The following is a 19812-nucleotide window of genomic DNA, read 5'->3' on the forward strand; positions in this document are numbered from 1 at the left end:
ACATTTAAGAAACAGTTCCTGTCTTTGGTAAAGCAAAGAGATTCATTACATTTGATGCATTTCATTCGAGAATATGCTGTAATGCACAATTTACATCTCTGTTTGTTTTCTACATGCTGTGGCCAGTGTCCAATGTTGTCATACCTTACATCATCAACTGAGCTGGGAACCAATGGGGCTCGTTTCTTCTCAACTGTAGGCGAAGGACTGTCATCTGATGGCCGTCCTCGTCTTCTTACCAAAATGTCTCCTGCTTTTGGTAGTCCATGAGCTACATCAGATCGAAAAATCAACAGAGACATGTGTTTGGTAATTCCTCTTTGTCTGCAATGTCGGCGGTACAGGAGCCACGCATTCACAACACACATGTCAAGGAGGTGGAATACGATCCTTAGATAAAATCTTTTCACCCCAATATTACTCCTATGCAAAGCAACCAGCATGTCGTGCAGATCAACTCCTCCCATCGAACGGTTATATTCTCTAACAATGTCTGGCCTTGGAACATCAATATATTTTCGTTCTCCCACTGACCAACGTTTCACTGGTTCTACTGGACTTACTCCATTGTATGATGATGCAAGAACGACAGACTTTTTTATCATACCACTTCAGCGCTATGATGATGTTCCTTTCTGTTTCAGTTCGATAATCGTATGATCCTCGTCCCTGCTTTTTCAGCTCACTGTCTGCTTTTAGATTGCAGCCTTGAAGTCTTGTGGGTCTAACAATTCCAACAGGCAAAATTCCATAGTTTTTCAGGGCAGAAATAAGATTGTAAGAGTTGAACCAATTGTCTATAAACACTTCAAAATTTTTATATTTTGGCAGTCCTTCCACAAGCCTTATCACAATATCACCACTTATATCAAGACCAGTATCATTATGTACAGTTCCTTTCCCACGGTATATTTCAAAATTGTACACAATTCCACTAGAACCAGCACAGGCAAAAACTTTTATACCCCACTTGTGTGGTTTGCTTTTTGCATACTGTTTCAGGGATGAATGACCTTTGAAAGGAATGATTAATTCATCCACTGAATGATATTCCTCAGGTGCAGTAATTGAAAAACCTTGTTTGATTTTGTCAACAAATGGTCTCACCTTGAAAGCTTGTCATAATCAGGGTCCTCACTGTGTTTCATTTTAGTGTTGTCATTCACATGTAAATAATTTCTTAGCTTATCAAACATATTTCTAGGCATTGAGTCAGCTATTGGAGAAAATCTTGTAGCCTCTGCCCAGTACATTCTGTAACCAGGCATTTTCACAACACCTGCTAGGATGTTTATCCCTATACACTTTTCTATTTCACGAACATTTGTATCTAAAGATGCACCTGTTTTCTGTGTGCAGTATAGATTAGATTGCTCGACTAGGTTCTGGATAATGTCATCACTACACATAGTTCTGAAATACTGCAAAGGTGTCAGTTCATCTCCTGGAGGGTCAGAAAAAACTGCATTACATGATGTGTCCACTTCTTCAATGTCCTTCATTCTCCACCGAAGAGCCCGGTGTGTATCACACTGAATTTTCTGAGCTGAATGACTTGGTGCAAGGTTTGGCTCAGCAAGTAATCTGGAAGCTAAGGGAACATCATCTTCATCATTGGCTTGAAGGTCCAGAATTTCAACCATATCAAGGTCCAGTCCTTGAAGAAACTGTATACCCAGTGTAGTAGGGTCCTGCTGCGAGCATTTTCAATCTCTTCCTCCACATCAGACGTATCGAGGTCCAAATCAGATAAATCACCTTCGAGAAGCAGCAAAAACATGTGGCTACATTGTTCCAGCTGAATACACTGTGCAGTGACTGAGTTCTGCAGCTTGATTGGGTGAGGGGTTGTGTCACATACAGTGGGCAGTGGAAGAAAGGAGTCTGTGAGAGGGAGGGAGGATTAAGGAAGGATGGCTAAAATGACCTAGAGGGACAGCAGGTGCTTGGGATAGGAGAGCTGAAGGGATAAGAATGTGACACAGAAACTGGCACCAGAGAGTTCGTGCAAAGCATGATGACAATGATATGCTGAAATTTTTAATCACTCTATACTACTTCTTTGAAGTAGATGCTACTTTTGCACAAACATGAAATCAGTAAAATTCTTTGTTAAATTAGCTATCAGAACTGTTCATACTTATTTGCAATTATTTGTCAACAGTACACATAAGAGAAGATCCAGGAACAGAACCAGACCACACAATAGGCCTGAAGCTGTTTGCGCTGGAACTGCGTCTAGATTATATGGGAACTGGTATTCTCATGTCGAGAGTGAGCTCTCTTACAGTATCATTGCGGGATGAATGGAAACTGAACCACAGCAGAAAAACAGAGGCATTTAGTCCAACACGCAGGTATTCATTATAATCTGTCTGATTTATTACACATTAGAACAAGTTAGATTCTTATTACATACTGATGTATTGATATTTTATGAGAGTACTGTTTCATATTTCATGATATTTTTGATATATTATGAGAGTAGTGTTTCATATTTTATACATAAAAGATCATAATAGCTTGTAGCGAATTTACATTTTATGCAGCATACTGGCATTTTGTAGAGGAAGAGACTATATTAGTCTCAAAGCTATCAGATGTGTGTCTGTTCTCATTTCACTCACTGATCATTGCCAACACTCAATTAAAAACTTAAAGGCAAATGAAGATTAATGAATGAGTTACAGTCCCAGACGCATGAAACAATAGCAGAAGCAAAATAAAGTTTTGAAAGTTAAGCATAAAGTCAGTGTACTTCAGAATCATTACCATAATACACTGCAGAAAAACAACTATTGTTACCATAAGATGTGGCCAAAAGAAATGTTTAAAGTAGGTCATTCTTTTATAAAAACACAAATTGTTGCTTAAGTCATTTTGGTAACATGGCATATTTTGGCATCTTGCTACCATCTTTCAGGTGCACAGTTATTCATTACAACATTATTTTGTTGATTTTATGCTGTGCAGGTATCCAAAAAAGTATTGGATCATAACCCACTGTAAATTTCTCAGCTAAACAGAAATGAAAATATAATACCTGTGGCATACTTCCTCATACAAAATAATGTGTAATTAATAAACGTGCATCTGAGAATGGCAGAAGTTTAACCGAAATGCAAGTTAATGATAATTATGTCAGCACTGAACACTGAAGCTAACAGTATTTAAATAGTTACAAGTTTAGTAGTGTGGGTAATTTAAGTGTGTAAACTCTTATATACCCTCTTCCTTTCTTATTGCCAGTGCTTCAGTTTTTTGTTTTCTATGCTGTATTTGTTTTAAAATTTACTCAATTCTTAATTTTCTTTCTTTGTTTCTTCATGATTCCCTAATGTCTTTATCTTTTTCTCTCTTGCCTGTCCTGCCCCACTAAATCCTTTTAATGACTATCCCTTTCACCTCATCTCGGTAATCAGCATGTAATACTGATCCAGTTGATGACAGTTATTTTTGAAGTTGTTGTCTTCCTACCCCACCGTTTAACAGCAACTTATCAGTAGTAATATTTCTACCCATCAGGATGCCTCTATTCAGAGCACACCTAAAAATCATTTTTAAGGAAGAGATTTAAGAGTGCTACAAAGTACTCTAGATCACACTTACTCAGGTTACAATACAAAAACCGGAAAAGTTGTGTTCAAGGTTGGCCCATTACTGTCACAAACCCAGATGCACAATACAAAGGAAATGGTGACTAAAATTAGAGATATTAAGATTACAGTGAATGGTTAATTCATCGCATTTTATATTTCCAATTTATATACTAAAACATTCATTAACAAGACATCTGATGTTGCAAAGAATAAGTTAAAGAAATTAATATGTGAACATTTGGGAGTTATCAGAATTAGTTGGCACTGCCCTATGACTATATTAAGTATCAAGACGAGATTCATTTCCAACAAGATAGTATTGATGTAGTGACATATTTGTGAATCATTTAAATGTGACTTCTGTAATAAATAAGACACAGGCACTGATGCTGCTGGTTGGTGCTGAGGGTGCTATCGACATCAGGTGGAAAGGGGATTTCTATGAGCAGATGGACGGTGTAGCTATGGGTTCCCCTCTACCGCCTATCGTGGCAGATATTTTTATGCAGGTGCTCAAAGAAACAGCACTCCAGTCTGCACCATTACACCCAGAATGCTGGATACAACATGTTGACGACACTTTTGTCATCTGGCCACATAGAACTTTAAGTAAGAGGGCCTGCAGGATCAGCAATGAAACAATCTCAAAGCTGAACTACAGAATCTCAGGTCCTTTTTTGGAGCTAATGGCTATGACATTAGGATGATACATAAAACTATGGTGCCAAAGGAGGAGGGCAATAGGGAAATTCAGAACGAAGCACAGAACACATCCTACTACCATACGTACAAGGGGTCACTGAACGTCTGGGCAAAATTCTCCATTGGGCAGGTATTAAGCCAATTTTTCATAGCAACAACAAGATAAAAGACATTCTGGGCTCGACGAAAGATACAATTGACAAGTTTCATGCCACTGTATTTTATGAAATCAGGTGCGAATGTGGACTGATGTATGTAGACGAGACTGGGCATCCAATAGCACAAGGTTATCTGAACACAAGAGATATATCCGTCTCAACAAATCAGCAGTGGCAGAACACTAGGAACAGTGCAGGATGAAGATTGAATTTCAAGAGGCCCAAATACTGGAAAAACAGCCATTTAGCTTGAGGGGCAAGATCAGGGAGACTATAGAAAGAGCCAAGCAACCCGACAATATGAGTAGAGGAGATGTGTACTGACTTCCAGCATCTTGGCTGCCAGCAGTGCAGAAGGACAGCTCTGGCAAAGCAACAGGCATGCGGTAGGCCACAGCGGCGAAGGATAGGCAGAATCTGATGTGCCCTAGCCGATACTAGGCAGTTAGTAAACAGTGCTAAGATGCAGTCACCACTCAGTTTTCTATTCACCGATTTCCACCAATGGCAAGCAATAAAGGAAACTGCAATGGAAAACACCTATTTCCGCCAATAACACATGCAATGCAAAGACCAATAAAAGAATATCTAAAACCCTTTCATCCTCAGGTCGAATGATAGCATTCCTCCATAGTATATAAGTAATTAAACTAGCACCCATTCAGCAGTTAGCAATACACCCTGAGAAAGGTGTCTTGCAATAGTCACCAAAATGTTGGAATTTTATATTTGACAAGGTGGTAACAAACCCAGAAGAATGTCTGATGCCAGGCTTTTCACAATGGTGTGAACATTATGCATGTAGATAATTTATGCTCAATTAAATGGCCTACACAGTTTAATAGAATTTTGTCGGTTAATGAAACCAATCAAAGCAGCAGCTTTTTAGACATGGAAAATGACAAATGTTAAGCTGTAGCATAAATTTGAAATTTATCAAAGAAAAATAAAATTCCTAAATTGTTAAAAGTCAGGTCATTCAAACGTTAGTCTTCTTTGACCATACGCTGAGTAACTTGATTTGCGAAACAACAAAGAAAAGTAGACTGTAGTTGCCCCAGATCAGAGATCTATACTTTTGAATGGGCCAGGTGCTGAAAATTTTTAGTACACCAGATGCCCAAAATTTTTGAATAGGTCACACAGGAAGCCATTACAACACTCAGATCAGAGAACATACATAACTGACATATACTAATAACTTTGCAATGGTAGCCCCCCCCCCCCCCCCCCCCATTTGAAAAAAATATTATCACACAATTGCAGAGATTGATCACTCCCTACAAGCATTATATAGAACTAATAATTTTAAAAGTATCCTTTAAGAAGGAGAATTTACTTGAGAAGACTGTAAAATTGCAATAGTCAGTATTTCAGTTGAGAGGCAGGCTGCTAGGTTTGCTACCGGTATGTTCGTACAGCACACAAGTATTACAGAGATACTTCGGGAACACAAATGGGAGTCAGCAGAGGGAAGGCAACAATCTTTTCAATGAGCGTTAGAGAGAAAATTTAGAGAACCAACTTTTGAGGCTAACTGCTGAATGATTCTACTGCCACTAATGTACATTCCACATAAGGACTCCGAAGGTAAAATTAGAGATATTAGGGTTTATATGTCGGCATATATACAGCCATTTTTCCCTCACCCTATTTGTGAGTGGAACAAGAAAAGTAAATAACTGGTAGTGGTTCAGGGTACCATCCGCCACACACCATATGGTGATTTGTGGAGTGTGTATGTAAAAGTAGATGTAGATGTACCTAACTGAGGTAACATTCTGATATTGCCAATAAACATGTACAGAAGTGAAAAGAAAAAACAATTCTCCTAGCTTTCAGAACTGTTAGTTCCATACTCGGAGAGGAATTGTGGAAAAGAGGGTCACATCACTCAGACTACAAGTTGAGAGGCACCCACCTGTTATGAGGAACTACACCCTTTCTCCCTAAGGAAGTAACTAACATCATTTACTATCTTATTCATTCATTCACATCTGGTAACAAGAATTGACCATTACATATTAAATTGTTATGATAATTTTTTGTGTGCTTTTTTTCAGTATTTGTATATTTCTTTTTCTTTATTTCTGTTTATTCCTGCTACTATCAATATTCTAAGATTGCAACAGCTACCTACACCTTACTCTGCACAGTATTTTCATGGAATATATTTTTCCATTCTCACACCAGTGACCTCCTTTGTCACAGAAAAAGAGCCAAAAGTTTTCATTATGTTCGATCTGTTTCAATTGATCTACTATTATCCTTGTCATCTTGTATTATTAGTCCTATTACACCTACCATGATCACAATTACATGTAATATGACTGCTACACTGCTCTGTACAACTTGAGGATGAGATAGATAAAGTAACATAACATATTCACAACTTGCTGGAAATGAATTAAAGTGCTGAAGCATGTTGTCAGAGGTCTCCCAGTTGTGCACAAGAAGTCAGACATCACATGGCGTGATGTCAGCGAAACCGTAGTGCCAAATGGAGGTGGCCCTGCAACATGAGGCACCTGAAAGAAAGGGAAAAGTAAGTGTGTGTCTATTAGCGAGCAGTATGTTGCCCTGTGGTGGTGGTCTTTCTTCCAACATGCCCCAGAGACAATATTTGGATGACTTCACATGGAGAAGAAACATTGTGAAACTGGAAGAAGGGCAAAGTGGTGACAGGTGTAGCCCAGCAGTTTGGTATTGCTTAAACATGCGTGAAGATTGTTCCGTACCACAGTCACTGCTGTCCAAAGGAGAGGAAGTGGTTGACCACAATCAGCTACAGCAGCAGATGACTGCTACATTGTGCAACAGGCAGGAAGGAACCCAAGGCAAACTGCAGGTCCACTTCCAACCACATTTAACAGGACATCAAGGCACACAATCCCATGCTCCACAGTGGCACAGTGACTACATGGGAGTGGATTAGTATGTTTTGTCCCATTGAAACCATCACATATACGACACTGTTTGCAATTATGCCAAGAGCATGGGGACTGGACCAACAAAGAGTGTGATTGTGTTCTTTTCAGATGAGAGCAGATTCAGTCTGAGTACTGATTCTGGACATAACTTCATATGACAAGAAGTGAGAACATGTAATGCACCCAGGAACATTGTCGAACATTCTCGTTTTTGTGGTCCATGTGCTATAGTGTGGGAAGGCATAATGTTGCAAAGGCATACTGACCCCAGATCTTTGAACGTGGTACACTCCCCAGTCAGCATCCTTATGACACTGTATACCTTCCTTCCCCATGTACATCTTTTCAGGGATGCATTCGGCTCCGACTTCATTTTTGTGGATAGTCCAACAACCCCTTTTAGTTCAATAATCACCGAAATAATAAAATATAGATAGATGAGTGTTTTGACAGTTCTGTCTCATCCTTTTTTTCCCAGATATTATTGCCTCAGTTCTTTGTCCAGTAAAATTCTGGGTATAACCCCTCCAGAGGCCCTGGTCTCATAAGGTTTATGAAAAAACATTAACTTGTTAATGTGGATTATCATAATATGTTCTTGAACTTTGACAATAATATGATTCTCCTCAGTTACATAATAAATGACACTGTTTAAAAATGATCATTTTCAAATTAAACACTGCTTTTAAGTGTGACTGGATTTATATTTCTTCTCATACTGAAGCATTGCAAATGTTAAGATTCTTGATAAAGGTGTTTGTGGCTGTAGGCAGCTCACAAGACAAATTTGACATCATCTTACATAGAAATAAGTAATGATAATTAAATGGACACCCTAGCTGCAAACAGGCGTATATGTACTTCATTGGGGACATGTTGAAAACGTGTGCCCCGACCGGGACTCGAACCCGGGACCTCCTGCTTACATGGCAGACGTTCTATCCATCTGAGCCACCGCGGGCACAGAGGATAGTGCGTCTGCAGGGACTTATCCCTTGCATGCCCCCTGTGAGATTCACATTCCCAACATGTCCACACCACTACATTCGCAGTGCACCTAATAGATGTTTGCCCATCATACTCATTACTCATGGCAGATTAATCTACCAAGTCCCGTACAAGTTCAGGCATAGCGTGTGCATTCGCACAAGAAGGTCAATGGCCGGGAAGCCATATTTTAACTATATATGACGGTAGTATCTGTTCCCGAAAGAACAGTTACCGTGGATGACCATGCAGCATTGCTAGATATGAAATGATAATTAAATGGACACCCTAGCTGCAAACAGGCGTATATGTACTTCATTGGGGACGTGTTGAAAATATGTGCCCCGACCGGGACTCGAACCCGGGATCTCCTGCTTACATGCCAGACGCTCTATCCATCTGAGCCACCGCGGGCACAGAGGATAGTGCGTCTGCAGGGACTTATCCCTTGCACGCCCCCCGTGAGATTCACATTGCCAACATGTCCACACCACTACATTCGTAGTGCGCGTAATAGATGTTTGCCCATCATACTCATTACTCGTGGCAGATTAATCTACCAAGTCCCGTACGAATTCAGGCATGTTGGGAAAGTGGATCTCACAGGGAGCGTGCAAGGGATAAGTCCCTGCAGACGCACTATCCTCTGTCCCCCCGATGGCTCAGATGGATAGAGCGTCTGCCATGTAAGCAGGAGAGCCCGGGTTCGAGTCCCGGTCGGGGCACACATTTTCAACATGTCCCCAATGAAGCATATATACGCCTGTTTGCAGCTAGGGTGTCCATTTAATTATCATTTCATATCTAGCAATGCTGCATGGTCATCCACGGTAACTGTTCTTTCGGGAACAGATACTACCGTCATATATAGTTAAAATATGGCTTCCCGGCCATTGACCTTCTTGTGCGAACGCACACGCTATGCCTGAACTCGTACGGGACTTGGTAGATTAATCTGCCACGAGTAATGAGTATGATGGGCAAACATCTATTACGCGCACTACAAATGTAGTGGTGTGGACATGTTGGCAATGTGAATCTCACGGGGGGCGTGCAAGGGATAAGTCCCTGCAGACACACTATCCTCTATGCCCGCGGTGGCTCAGATGGATAGAGCGTCTGCCATGTAAGCAGGAGGTCCCGGGTTTGAGTCCCGGTCGGGGCACACATTTTCAACATGTCCCCAATGAAGTTCATATCTAGCAATGCTGCATGGTCATCCACGGTAACTGTTCTTTCGGGAACAGATACTACCGTCATATATAGAAATAAGTCACAGACTTGGCTTCCTATGGCTGATCACCTCCAACTGCTTCCCAAAGACTTTCTAGCCAAAGTTATATTACAGTAAATAAAGATAGCACACTTTGTCAGTGCACAGAGTTTGTAAGGTAACTTTACAGCAAATCTGAGTTTACGGTTATAAGGAAAGTACTAATTAGAGCATAAATACATGTATATTCTTAAGCATAATTTTTGGTAATGAAGTTTTGTGATTTGGGTGATGTTACATATGTAATTATCTGACTGTTGCTGATTAAAGAAACAAATCCAGGTTCACCAGATACTTAAAATTTTCTTAAGTTAAGAATGAAAGGAATGGACTTACACAATATAATAGGAAAAAGATAAATAAAATTTCAAATAATAGTCGCTAAACAACATAATAATCTAAACAGCTCCTGTAATGTACAAAGAGATGCAATTTTCAAAGAAAATTGTCAAAATATGAATGGTATCAAATGATTCATGAAACAAAGATGTATCATCGTCTACTGTTGAACAGATGACACTATAGTACAGATTCATTTAAATGACAGTGTGATACCACATTGAACAGCGCAGGTGGAGGAGCACTCGGAATGAGAGGATATTTCGCGAATGCCTGCCCTTTCCTCTGACTAAATCCTATCAGGCATGTGTGGAATGTATTGGGGAGATGTATTGCAGCATATCTACATGCACCAATGCCCATCCAGCAGTTGTCAGCCACACTGGTGGAGGAATGGAATGCCCTACCATCTTCCGGCGAGCAAGAACGCAAATTTCAGAGCGTGTGTTACCGTCCGTGGTGATACACCCTATTAAGAACCCATGTCCTATCTTTTGTAATTTCCAATGGATCCTTCATGCAGTGATTCCACTGATAATTATTATCTTTGAATAAAAGTGTAATTCCTGTTTGTCTCATTGCTTATTTTCTTCAGTTACCTGCTGTACTGTATCACTTCTTTCTATGTATGGTCCAGGTTTCATAGAAATATGCACTTGGCTGTGACACATCATGCGAAAGCTACTGTCATCCTTAAGTTTTGTGCATGGAGCATACAACTACTACTACTATTACTACTACTACTACTAGCCATTTTTTGGACTAACTCTGTGGAGCATCTTTCATGACTGAAAGAGAGAACAGGTTACTCCCATTTTCGAAGAAAATGCATGTTTATTTATCTAAATCTATCACTAAAGCTCTAAGTGTATATCACTGAATTAGTTTGGTTAGGAATTGTGAAATTGAGTTCATGCTTAAATTTGATGAGTTTCCATGAAACTAAATGTCACTTTTGTCAGAGTCAGCCGTACTTTGGAGCATTTGTCATGTAAAAACTACATTTCTTTCTTCCCAACACCCAGAAGCTAACATGTAATGACATTTGAATTGTTGCAATATTTTGTGACTTCAAGAGGCTTTTGATGTGGCTCCAATCAATTGTTTGGCAATGAAAAGAGATGCTTACAGAAAATTGTGCCCAGTTAATAATTTCACCTTGGATTCTGTCTAGGCAAGAGCTCATCTGGACTGTCGTTACCAGAAACAAAGATTGGCTGAGCTTCAGAGAAATGTTAGGATTTCTGTCAATGACTCTCAAAGAGAAGATAGTGCTGTGTTTGTATGGTAGTGGTCACCTAAAGGTTTCAAACTAGACTGTGAATGCTGAAAATGCAAGTATTTGTGAAGTGCTTTCATTCTTTATATGTAATATCAGTGACAAATCACTACAGTCAGTGATCAGACTATTAAAATTAAAAACAGTACAAAGTTAGTTGCATTGTGAATCTTGTAATTATAAAGGACAATAAGTCAATCATATTTCATTTTTATGATTCAGAAAAATGCAGCTTTTCTGAAAAACAAGTAATTTGAAAGATATGCCTGCAATCCATAATTGACTGTTGGTTGTTTTTCTTGTATCATTTGTGCATAGTGGAAGAAATTTAATAACTTTAGGTAAACGTTTCCCAATTCTCAACTGATTTATTTTGTCATCTTAGAGAGATTTTCAGACAGAAACATAAAGAACAAGTGAACTTGTGAGGGATTGCTTTAAAATTCTATGAATCTGATGGCTTAAGTAATTTTAAGAACTACTTACATATTCTGTAGGCATTAACAATGTTACAAAAATTAGGAAATGTATTGGTTGCCGAAGTCTGATATACACTGATCAGCCAGAACATTATGACCACCTACATAATAGCTGGCCTAATAGCATGGAGAACAGTGGCAATACGTCGTGGCATGGAAGCAGTGAGGCCTTGGTAGGTCGCTGGAGGGAGTTGGCACCACATCTGCACACACGAGTCACCTAATTCCCATAAATTCCAGAAAGGGGGCAGTGAGCTCTGATGCCATATTCAATAACATCCCAGATGAGGCAAGTTGGGGGCTGGTAAATCAATTGGAACTAGCCATTATTGTTTTGCAAACCACTCCATCACACTCTTGGCCTTGTGACATGGTGCATTTTCTTGTTGAAAGATGCCATGGCCATCAGGAAACATGGCTTTCATGAACAGGTGTATGTGGTCTACAACCAGTGTGTGATGTCCCTTGGCTGTGATGGTGCCTTGCACGAGCTCCACTGGACCCATGGGTGCCCACGCAAATGTCCCCCGGAGTGTAATGGAGCCGCCACCAGCTTGTCTCCATACGACGGTACAGGTGTCAAGGAGCTGTTCCCCTGGAAGACAATGGATTCACACCCTCCCATCAGCATGATGAAGAAGGTGTTGGAATTCATCATACCATGCAGTGCTCTGCTACTGCACCAACTTCCCATGCTGATAGTCACGTCCCCATTTCAGCCATAGTTGCTGATGTCATTTGCACATGCATGGGTTGTCAGCTGTGGAGCCCCATCATTAGGAGTGTTTGGTTCCTGTATAGTCAGACACATTTGCACTATGCCAAGCATTAAAGTCTGATATTACTTCCACCACAGTTCACCATCTGTCCTGTTTTACCAGTCTGCACAGCCTCCAACGTCTGTAACGAGCGGTGGCTGCCCAACCTCGCAACGTGTGGAAGTGGTTTCACCTTGGTTTCATCATGTGTTAAAGACACTCGCCACAGCACTCCTCAAGCCCCCAATAAGTTGTGCAGTTTCTGAAATGCTGTTGCCAATCCTCTGGGCCACCAAAATGTACCCTCAGTCAAACTCAGATAGATTGCATGACTGCCCCGTTCTACACACAAGTAGCACGCTCACTGATACTACATGCACCAAGTGTGTGTATGATTAGCAGTCATTCCTAGCCAGGTGATGCCGCTATATCCTGGATGGGTTTATATTGATAATAGGTCGGTGGTCATAATGTTCTGGCTGATCAGTGTGGAATGGTGGTGAGGAAACAGTGTAAGTACCAAACACAGCACTACACATTATATGATTTATTATGGAATGTAAATGTGTCTGTAGATGCAAGAAATTATAACTAATAATAAGAGCCATATTTGTTCAAAGCTTAGCATTGGCTGTGTCATGTTTAATACATTGGTTTTGACAACTATTTTTGTTCCACTACTAATATCCACTGCCTGCATCTGCAACTAATCTGAAGTCTGTACTGTGGTTCAGTGACAGTCGCTGCAATAATAATAATTTTAGTTTCATTAGGTCATTACAGCAATAGAAAATGTCATGTACAAGCTACAGTTGTTAATTCAAAAGAACAATACACCACTTATTAACATTCATTTATTTAAATATAACAACAACATGAATATCGCGTTGCTAGCTCTGAGTATTACTAAATTTCACAGCTAAATCATTCATAATTTTGAACTGTTTGAATTTGTGGACATTTGTTAAGAGAAACAAAGCTACATCTTTCATTTTATATTGTCCAAATTTCAGCTACATTTCATTCTATACCTCTTTGCTATTACCCATTCTGCGTTCAGAATACCAGCAGCCTTTCTTTTCCTGAAAAAGTCGGACCACTTTTTTTTGTGCAAAATATATAAAATAAAAGCACATAATTTTAGTTCCTTTGCTTTCGTGAAAGTTGTGCATCACTACCTTATGGCTTGTTTTGAACTGCATTTTCATAAAAAATTAGTACAATTTCTCCAGTTATAATTTCAAAGAGAGTGAGTGAGTGTGTGTGTGTGTGTGTGTGTGTGTGTGTGTGTGTGTGTGTGTGTTCGTGGTATTTACAGAACAGTGTAGATATTAACAGAGGCCGTCATATTTGTTGGAGTAAATACAACATTCCTGCATTATCTTGATAAAAGGTAATTTTCATTGGAATTTTGAAACGCAGACTGTGTAGTCTCTAATGTACTAAGAGATATTACATTACATAAAATGACATTATTACAATTACCATTTTTTGCAGACCTGCAATGATTTTCATGCATGGGGATCTCGGTTGGGATCAGCTGCAGCTCATGATTTCCAAGTCAACAACAGCAGACTTGCTCAAGATGTTCTATAAACTAGAAGAATTCTTTTCACAACAGTTCAAGAGCAGTAAACGGGTGTTCTCAAGCCTGCAGCCTCGGAACACAAGGGCCAGCAGCTTTAAGCGAAAGCAGCAACAACCTCTTCAGCCGGCAAGTGCTAGCAAGAGGAGAGCCACAGCCATACCTGAAGGTATTCACAGTTTCCTGGTGCATGTCTTCAGGTCACTCGGTAAGTGCATGTTGGCTTTTGGGTAGCCCCTTCTAATAGCATGTAGCAAAAGCATAACTTTTAGTTTGCTGGTTTTCGCTTTACAAACAGTAATTCATAATAACTTTTCAGTAATCAGTGATGGAAATGTAGCAACATTTGTAAGAATGTAATTGTAGTTCAGTTTTGCTAACATAGTCAAGTAGTATTATTTTCAAAAAATTAAAATGTGGATACATTTTCTGTCAAAAGAACAGAAAATAAGAACATGAAAGTTTCATGTCTCATCAATAATGAGGTTATCAAAGCCAGAGCGCTAGTTCAATTTGAGACAGTTGAAGAAAAGAGTAGTGTGTGAGTCTGTTGGAGAAGTATTTCAGAAATTATAGAAACTAAAATCATTAAAGCTGTGGGCTTTTATTCCCATTAGTCTTCTGACTGGTTTGAAGTGGTCTGCTATGAATTCCTCTTCCATGCCAATTTCAGTGCAACACACTTAACATTCTCAATTACATGCTATATGTCTACCATTACAGTTTATGTCCTCTGCAGCTCCCTCCAGTACCATGGAAGTTAGGTCTTAACACATGTCCTGTCATACTTCTGTTCTAGTTGGTGCTTCCACATATTCCTTTGCTCACCAGTTTTGTAGAGAACCTCTTCATTTCCTGACTTACCAGTCCATTTAATTTTTAGGCTCCATCTGTAACGTAACCTCTCATACACTTCTGATCTCTCTCTCTTTCCCCTTAGGCCACGATTTCCTACAGGGTGTACATAAAGTCTGGAAACACTTTCAATTTGCACAAGAAACAAACATTCTACAGATATCATACATATGTCATTTTGAAGAGAAACACTGAAGGTGTCCCCCCTCCCCCGCATGTATACTGCCGCAGCGTAGTTGGGTAATTTGCTGATAGCGCTAGTTGCAAACATGGTGAGTTCAGGTGTGGAGCGAGCTTTCTGTGTGTTGGAGTTCGACAAAAACAAGTGTGCTACAGCTGTTCATCGGATCTCTAGAACCCAGTAATATTTCGCTTTTTTCAATATTTTGATTTTCAATATTTTGCTTAATTATTGGCCAAATGCCTCCAAACTCCCTCTGCCCCCCCCCCTTCCCGTATGCCCCCCTCACACACACACACACACACACACACACACACACACACCACATAATCATGAAAGGAAAGTAGTTTATCGCTCTTACTACATTTTTGTTGTTCATGCAATCAAGCATCAGCACCAAGCATAACGTCATAATTTATTATTTCTTTACTAGTAACACTATTCCCAACACCAGTGCGCAGACAGGATCCACACATACCACGGAATGTATCTGCAAAATAATATCATTGTATGACACATAGTTCAGAAGATATGACCTCATAAACATTAAGGTGCATGAAAAACTAGCTTTTGCTTAAAATGGAGCACATATTACCCTGTTTATATGCATCTGGTGTTTTTATTATGTCAGAACTTACAGACTTACAACAGACTTGAAGCATAATTTCAAACCTTTCCTAAACTTCCAGAGTATTTTCTGTTGCTTGTTGAAGGTCATCTTCTGTACATAATCGACACCAAAGCATGTGCTGGACTGTCTGTTCTTCTCCACAGTCACACCGAGTATCATTTGGATCAGTGTATCCCCATTTTGACAGGTTAACTTTTGATCTTCTAACTCCAGATCTCAGTCTATTCCGGGACTTCCATGTTGTCCATTCCCTGTCGTAGCCTGGAGGTAAAGCTTCAACAACTCTTTTCTAACCAGGGGTTAGGTAGGTCGTAGCCCTCCATAGTTGTAACCTGGTTTTTTCAGCAGTGGTTCTAAGTTACTTTGATGTCCTGAAGAAACTCTTCCTTGACTTCAGTTGTTGCGGATGCAGTTCATGCCTATACAGAGGATGGGTAATTTCCTGTTCCAATGCCTTTCTTTCCTTGTTCGCAGCTATCTCTTTTCGAACAGGTGGTGGTGCTATTCCTGCTAGGTGACAAAGCCATTTGACTGGAGTGCGTTTCAAGCAACCTGCTATAATTGTGCAGGTTTCGTTGAGAGCTACGTCCACCTGTTTGGCATGAGTTGAATTACACCAAACAGGACAGGCATACTCTGCCACAGAATAGCATAGTGCCATTGCAGATGTTCAAATTGTTTCAGGTTGACTACCCCACTGTGATCTGGCCAGTTTTCATAGGAGATTGTTCCTGGCGGAGACTTTCAACTTGCATTTCATGCAGTGCTTTTTGGAAGTGAGAGATCTATCAAGTGTCACTCAGGAATTTTGGAGTCTCGTAGTGTCCAGTTCAAACCCCAACCATACTATTTTCAACTTGTGAGTGGTTCCTTGTTTCTCAAATGAAAAGCACACACTTTGGTCTTTGAAGGGTATGGTGTAAGCTGGTTTGTGTTTTAGTATCTGGATAGATCTTCAAGGGCATTCATGGGGCTGTTCTCCACTGATTCAAAATCTGTGCACTGGGTGGCTAGAGCGAGGTCGTCAGCATATAAGAAGCTCCTGGTATTTGGGGCTATAGGTTAGTCGTTTGCGTATGTATTAAACAGAATTGGAGCCAAAACACTTCCTCGCAGGAGGCCATTCTTCTGTAGTCTCCATCAACTACACTGTCCTTGAAAGTCGGTGAAGAACCTGCAATTCTGCAGAAAGGAGGTGATGAGTCTGGTTAGACTTAAATCTTTGGTCAGATTGTAGACCTTGACTAGCAGTAGCTAGTGATTGACCGTATCATATGCCGCTGATAAGTTGACAAATGCCACTCCTGTCACCTTCCGGGCTTCATAGCCATCTTCTATAAACTGTGAAAGTTAGCAATTATCCAGTACAGCTTTTACCTGGATGAAATCCAGATTGCTGAGGTGTAAGTGAAGGGTCAATTGCAGTTGACAGGCGATTCAAAATCAGTCTTTCCAGCAATTTGTAAAGATGACAAAGTAGTGCAACTTGTCTAAAATTCTTTGGATCATTTCCTTCTTTGCCAGGTTTCAGCAAAGCAATCATTTGACTCTTCCACCATATCTCATATTTTTGGAATCTGGTTTCTGCTTACACAGTTATCGAAAAGTTGGAGAGTCCATTTCTTTGTATTTAAGCCGAAGTGTTTGATTTGCTCAGTTCGTATATCATCCAAGCCAGCTGATTTGCCATTTTGACATTGTTTGATAGCCTTCTGTAGTTCTTCCATGGTGAATGATGATGTAAGGTCATTACTCTCCTCTTGCTCTTCTCTGTGCAATTTCGGTTTTTGTGATTTGTGTGTTGGCTTCCCGTTCATCAGTAACTGATATGCTCTTTGATTGGCAGTGATATTATGATGTGTAATGGTCTTAGTCGGATCATTGTTTAGGCGTCTCAGAAGTCTCCAAGCTTTATGGCTGTCTCTTTTCAGATCCAAGTTTTCTATAGTTTTTATCCACTTATCCCTTTTTGTCTCCCTTATAGAGGAAATAAGCTTGTTCCTTATTTCCACAGTTGCTTCACTGAAAGGGTTTTTTTCAGATAGGTAGCTGTATTCCACTCGTATGGTGGCTTGGTCTGAAGTAAGCCCAGCGATATAAGATGTTCGACAGCCGCGAGTAATAGACATTCTCGAACATCTCTTTACAGCTGCCGTGAAGGTGTCATAGCATTCGGGTATTGGTTCTGTATAAGATACTTCAATGTTCAGCAATTCCGCAAATCTTGATCAATCAGTCTTCTTAAAATTAAACCTTCTCTGGAAAGATACCATCTGAGGTATTATAGCAACAAATAATTGCCACATTATTGGTCCATGTTGTGAGTTGGGTATTGGGGAGCAGACAGATTTTACACATTGTTGGCTGATGCTCGTGCCACCAAAAATTAGGTCAGGATTGTAAGCTTCCCTCCACCTGCCACTGTTAAAATATCCAGACAGTTTTGCATCTTGCTTCTGCCCACACTTGTACTGCTGTCCGGCCAGCCGCGGTGGTCTCGCGGTTCTAGGCGCTCAGTCCGGAACCGCGCGACTGCTACGGTCGCAGGTTCGAATCCTGCCTCGGGCATGGATGTGTGTGATGTCCTTAGGTTAGTTAGGTTTAAGTAGTTCTAAGTTCTAGGGGACTGATGACCACAGATGTTAAGTCCCATAGTGCTCAGAGCCATTTGAACCTTTTTTTTTTTTTTTGTACTGCTGTCCCATTCTCTTCTTCATGATCATAGCCCCAAATGGTACTAGGACTGTTGAAATTGCTGATCACAATCTGCACATGTTTATGTAGAAAATTGGGTGGTTTGTTAACAGTGAATTCAGCACCAGGTGGTTTATAAAGTGATGTAATGGTGCAATTAACTGTTTCTAGAGTAAGAATTTCAATGTTGTTTTCCTCCTTGAATGCTGTGGATAAGATCCGGATATCTGAATGAACAAAGATAGCACTTCCATATTTATCATGTGGTCTTTCGATGGCGAGACACATTCTGTCTAGTTTTGGTCTATGCATGTCAAAACTTCTGTGTGTCTCTTGTATGCACAGTATATGACACAAGTGCTGACTGCATAGTTCTCATAGCAGTTCTTCTTTGGCTGGTGTTATGCCTCCTATGTTAATAGATACAAACATTAACTGTGGCCCTGAAATGGACTCAGGTGTATATATGTTTCTGGTGTGAAAGGATCGGCCATCAGATTATTATGAATCATATTCTGACGTTGCCCAGGGTACGCCCGATTGCTTTTATCATTCTGATTGCAGATCATAGCAATCTTCTCGGAGGCTCCTTTCGTGTACTCCACCGCATATGTGACACACGCATACACGATATTTGAGTAGATGTAAGATAAAGTGAGTTATTTAGCTCAGGAAGTTAATGCCAAAGACAGGGTGGACTCTTAAGTCTGTAATTGTATTCTATGAAGATTTAAGCTTTCATAGAAACAGTATGCTAGTCTCACAGAAACATTGAAAATACATTTCAAAATACTTGAAGGAAAATTCAGTCAGTCAAATTCATTTTTGTTATAGGATGAAAAATCTCATCATGTGATTATAACAATATTACAATAACATTAAAAAACACAGTCGGTACCAATAATTATAATTACATTGTGATAGCAGCTGAGGGCCAACCAGGCAAAAGAACAGAGTACAGTAGATTAGTTTACAAGATACTGAATAACTTACAAAAGAAAATACAAGCCTTTTATTTTTTAATGGGAAGGGGGGGGGGGGGGGGGGGGAACGGCGAACAGCAGTGGCTAGAAAAATAATGCAAAGTTGTAGAACCATACATGGCTTTGGATAACATAGATGCTCCATATAGGACAAGTAAAGAAACCTTTGGAGAAAAGAAAGACAGCTGTATGAATATCAAGAGCTCAAACAGCAAGCCAGTACTAAGCAAAGAAAAGAAGACTGAAAGATGGAAATTTCCTCCATGTAGAGGAAAGAACTTTGAAGAGAGTATTGTGGAAACAGAAGAAGATGAAATTGGAGTTGTGATACTACAAGGAGAGTTTTATAGAGTACTGAAAGACCAATGTTGAAAGAATG

At 40.0% G+C, this 19812-nt stretch overlaps 1 protein-coding gene and 2 non-coding genes across 3 annotated transcripts in view; all 3 read left to right on the forward strand.

Annotated features, from left to right (window-relative positions):
* LOC126237082 (transmembrane protein KIAA1109 homolog) overlaps positions 1–19812 on the forward strand; it is a 567281-nt gene that overhangs the window by 484649 nt on the left and 62820 nt on the right. Inside the window, exons 80-81 of the mRNA XM_049946881.1 lie at positions 2165–2357; positions 14002–14297. Coding sequence (XP_049802838.1) covers positions 2165–2357; positions 14002–14297 — 489 coding nt within the window. The remainder of the gene's footprint in view (positions 1–2164; positions 2358–14001; positions 14298–19812) is intronic.
* Trnat-ugu (transfer RNA threonine (anticodon UGU)) lies at positions 9028–9101 on the forward strand. Its single transcript has one exon. It is a non-coding gene; the product is annotated as a tRNA-Thr (tRNA).
* Positions 9467–9541, forward strand: Trnat-ugu (transfer RNA threonine (anticodon UGU)). Its single transcript has one exon. It is a non-coding gene; the product is annotated as a tRNA-Thr (tRNA).

This window comes from Schistocerca nitens, chromosome 2 (assembly GCF_023898315.1).
Source record: "Schistocerca nitens isolate TAMUIC-IGC-003100 chromosome 2, iqSchNite1.1, whole genome shotgun sequence".
Lineage (NCBI taxonomy): Eukaryota > Metazoa > Arthropoda > Insecta > Orthoptera > Acrididae > Schistocerca > Schistocerca nitens.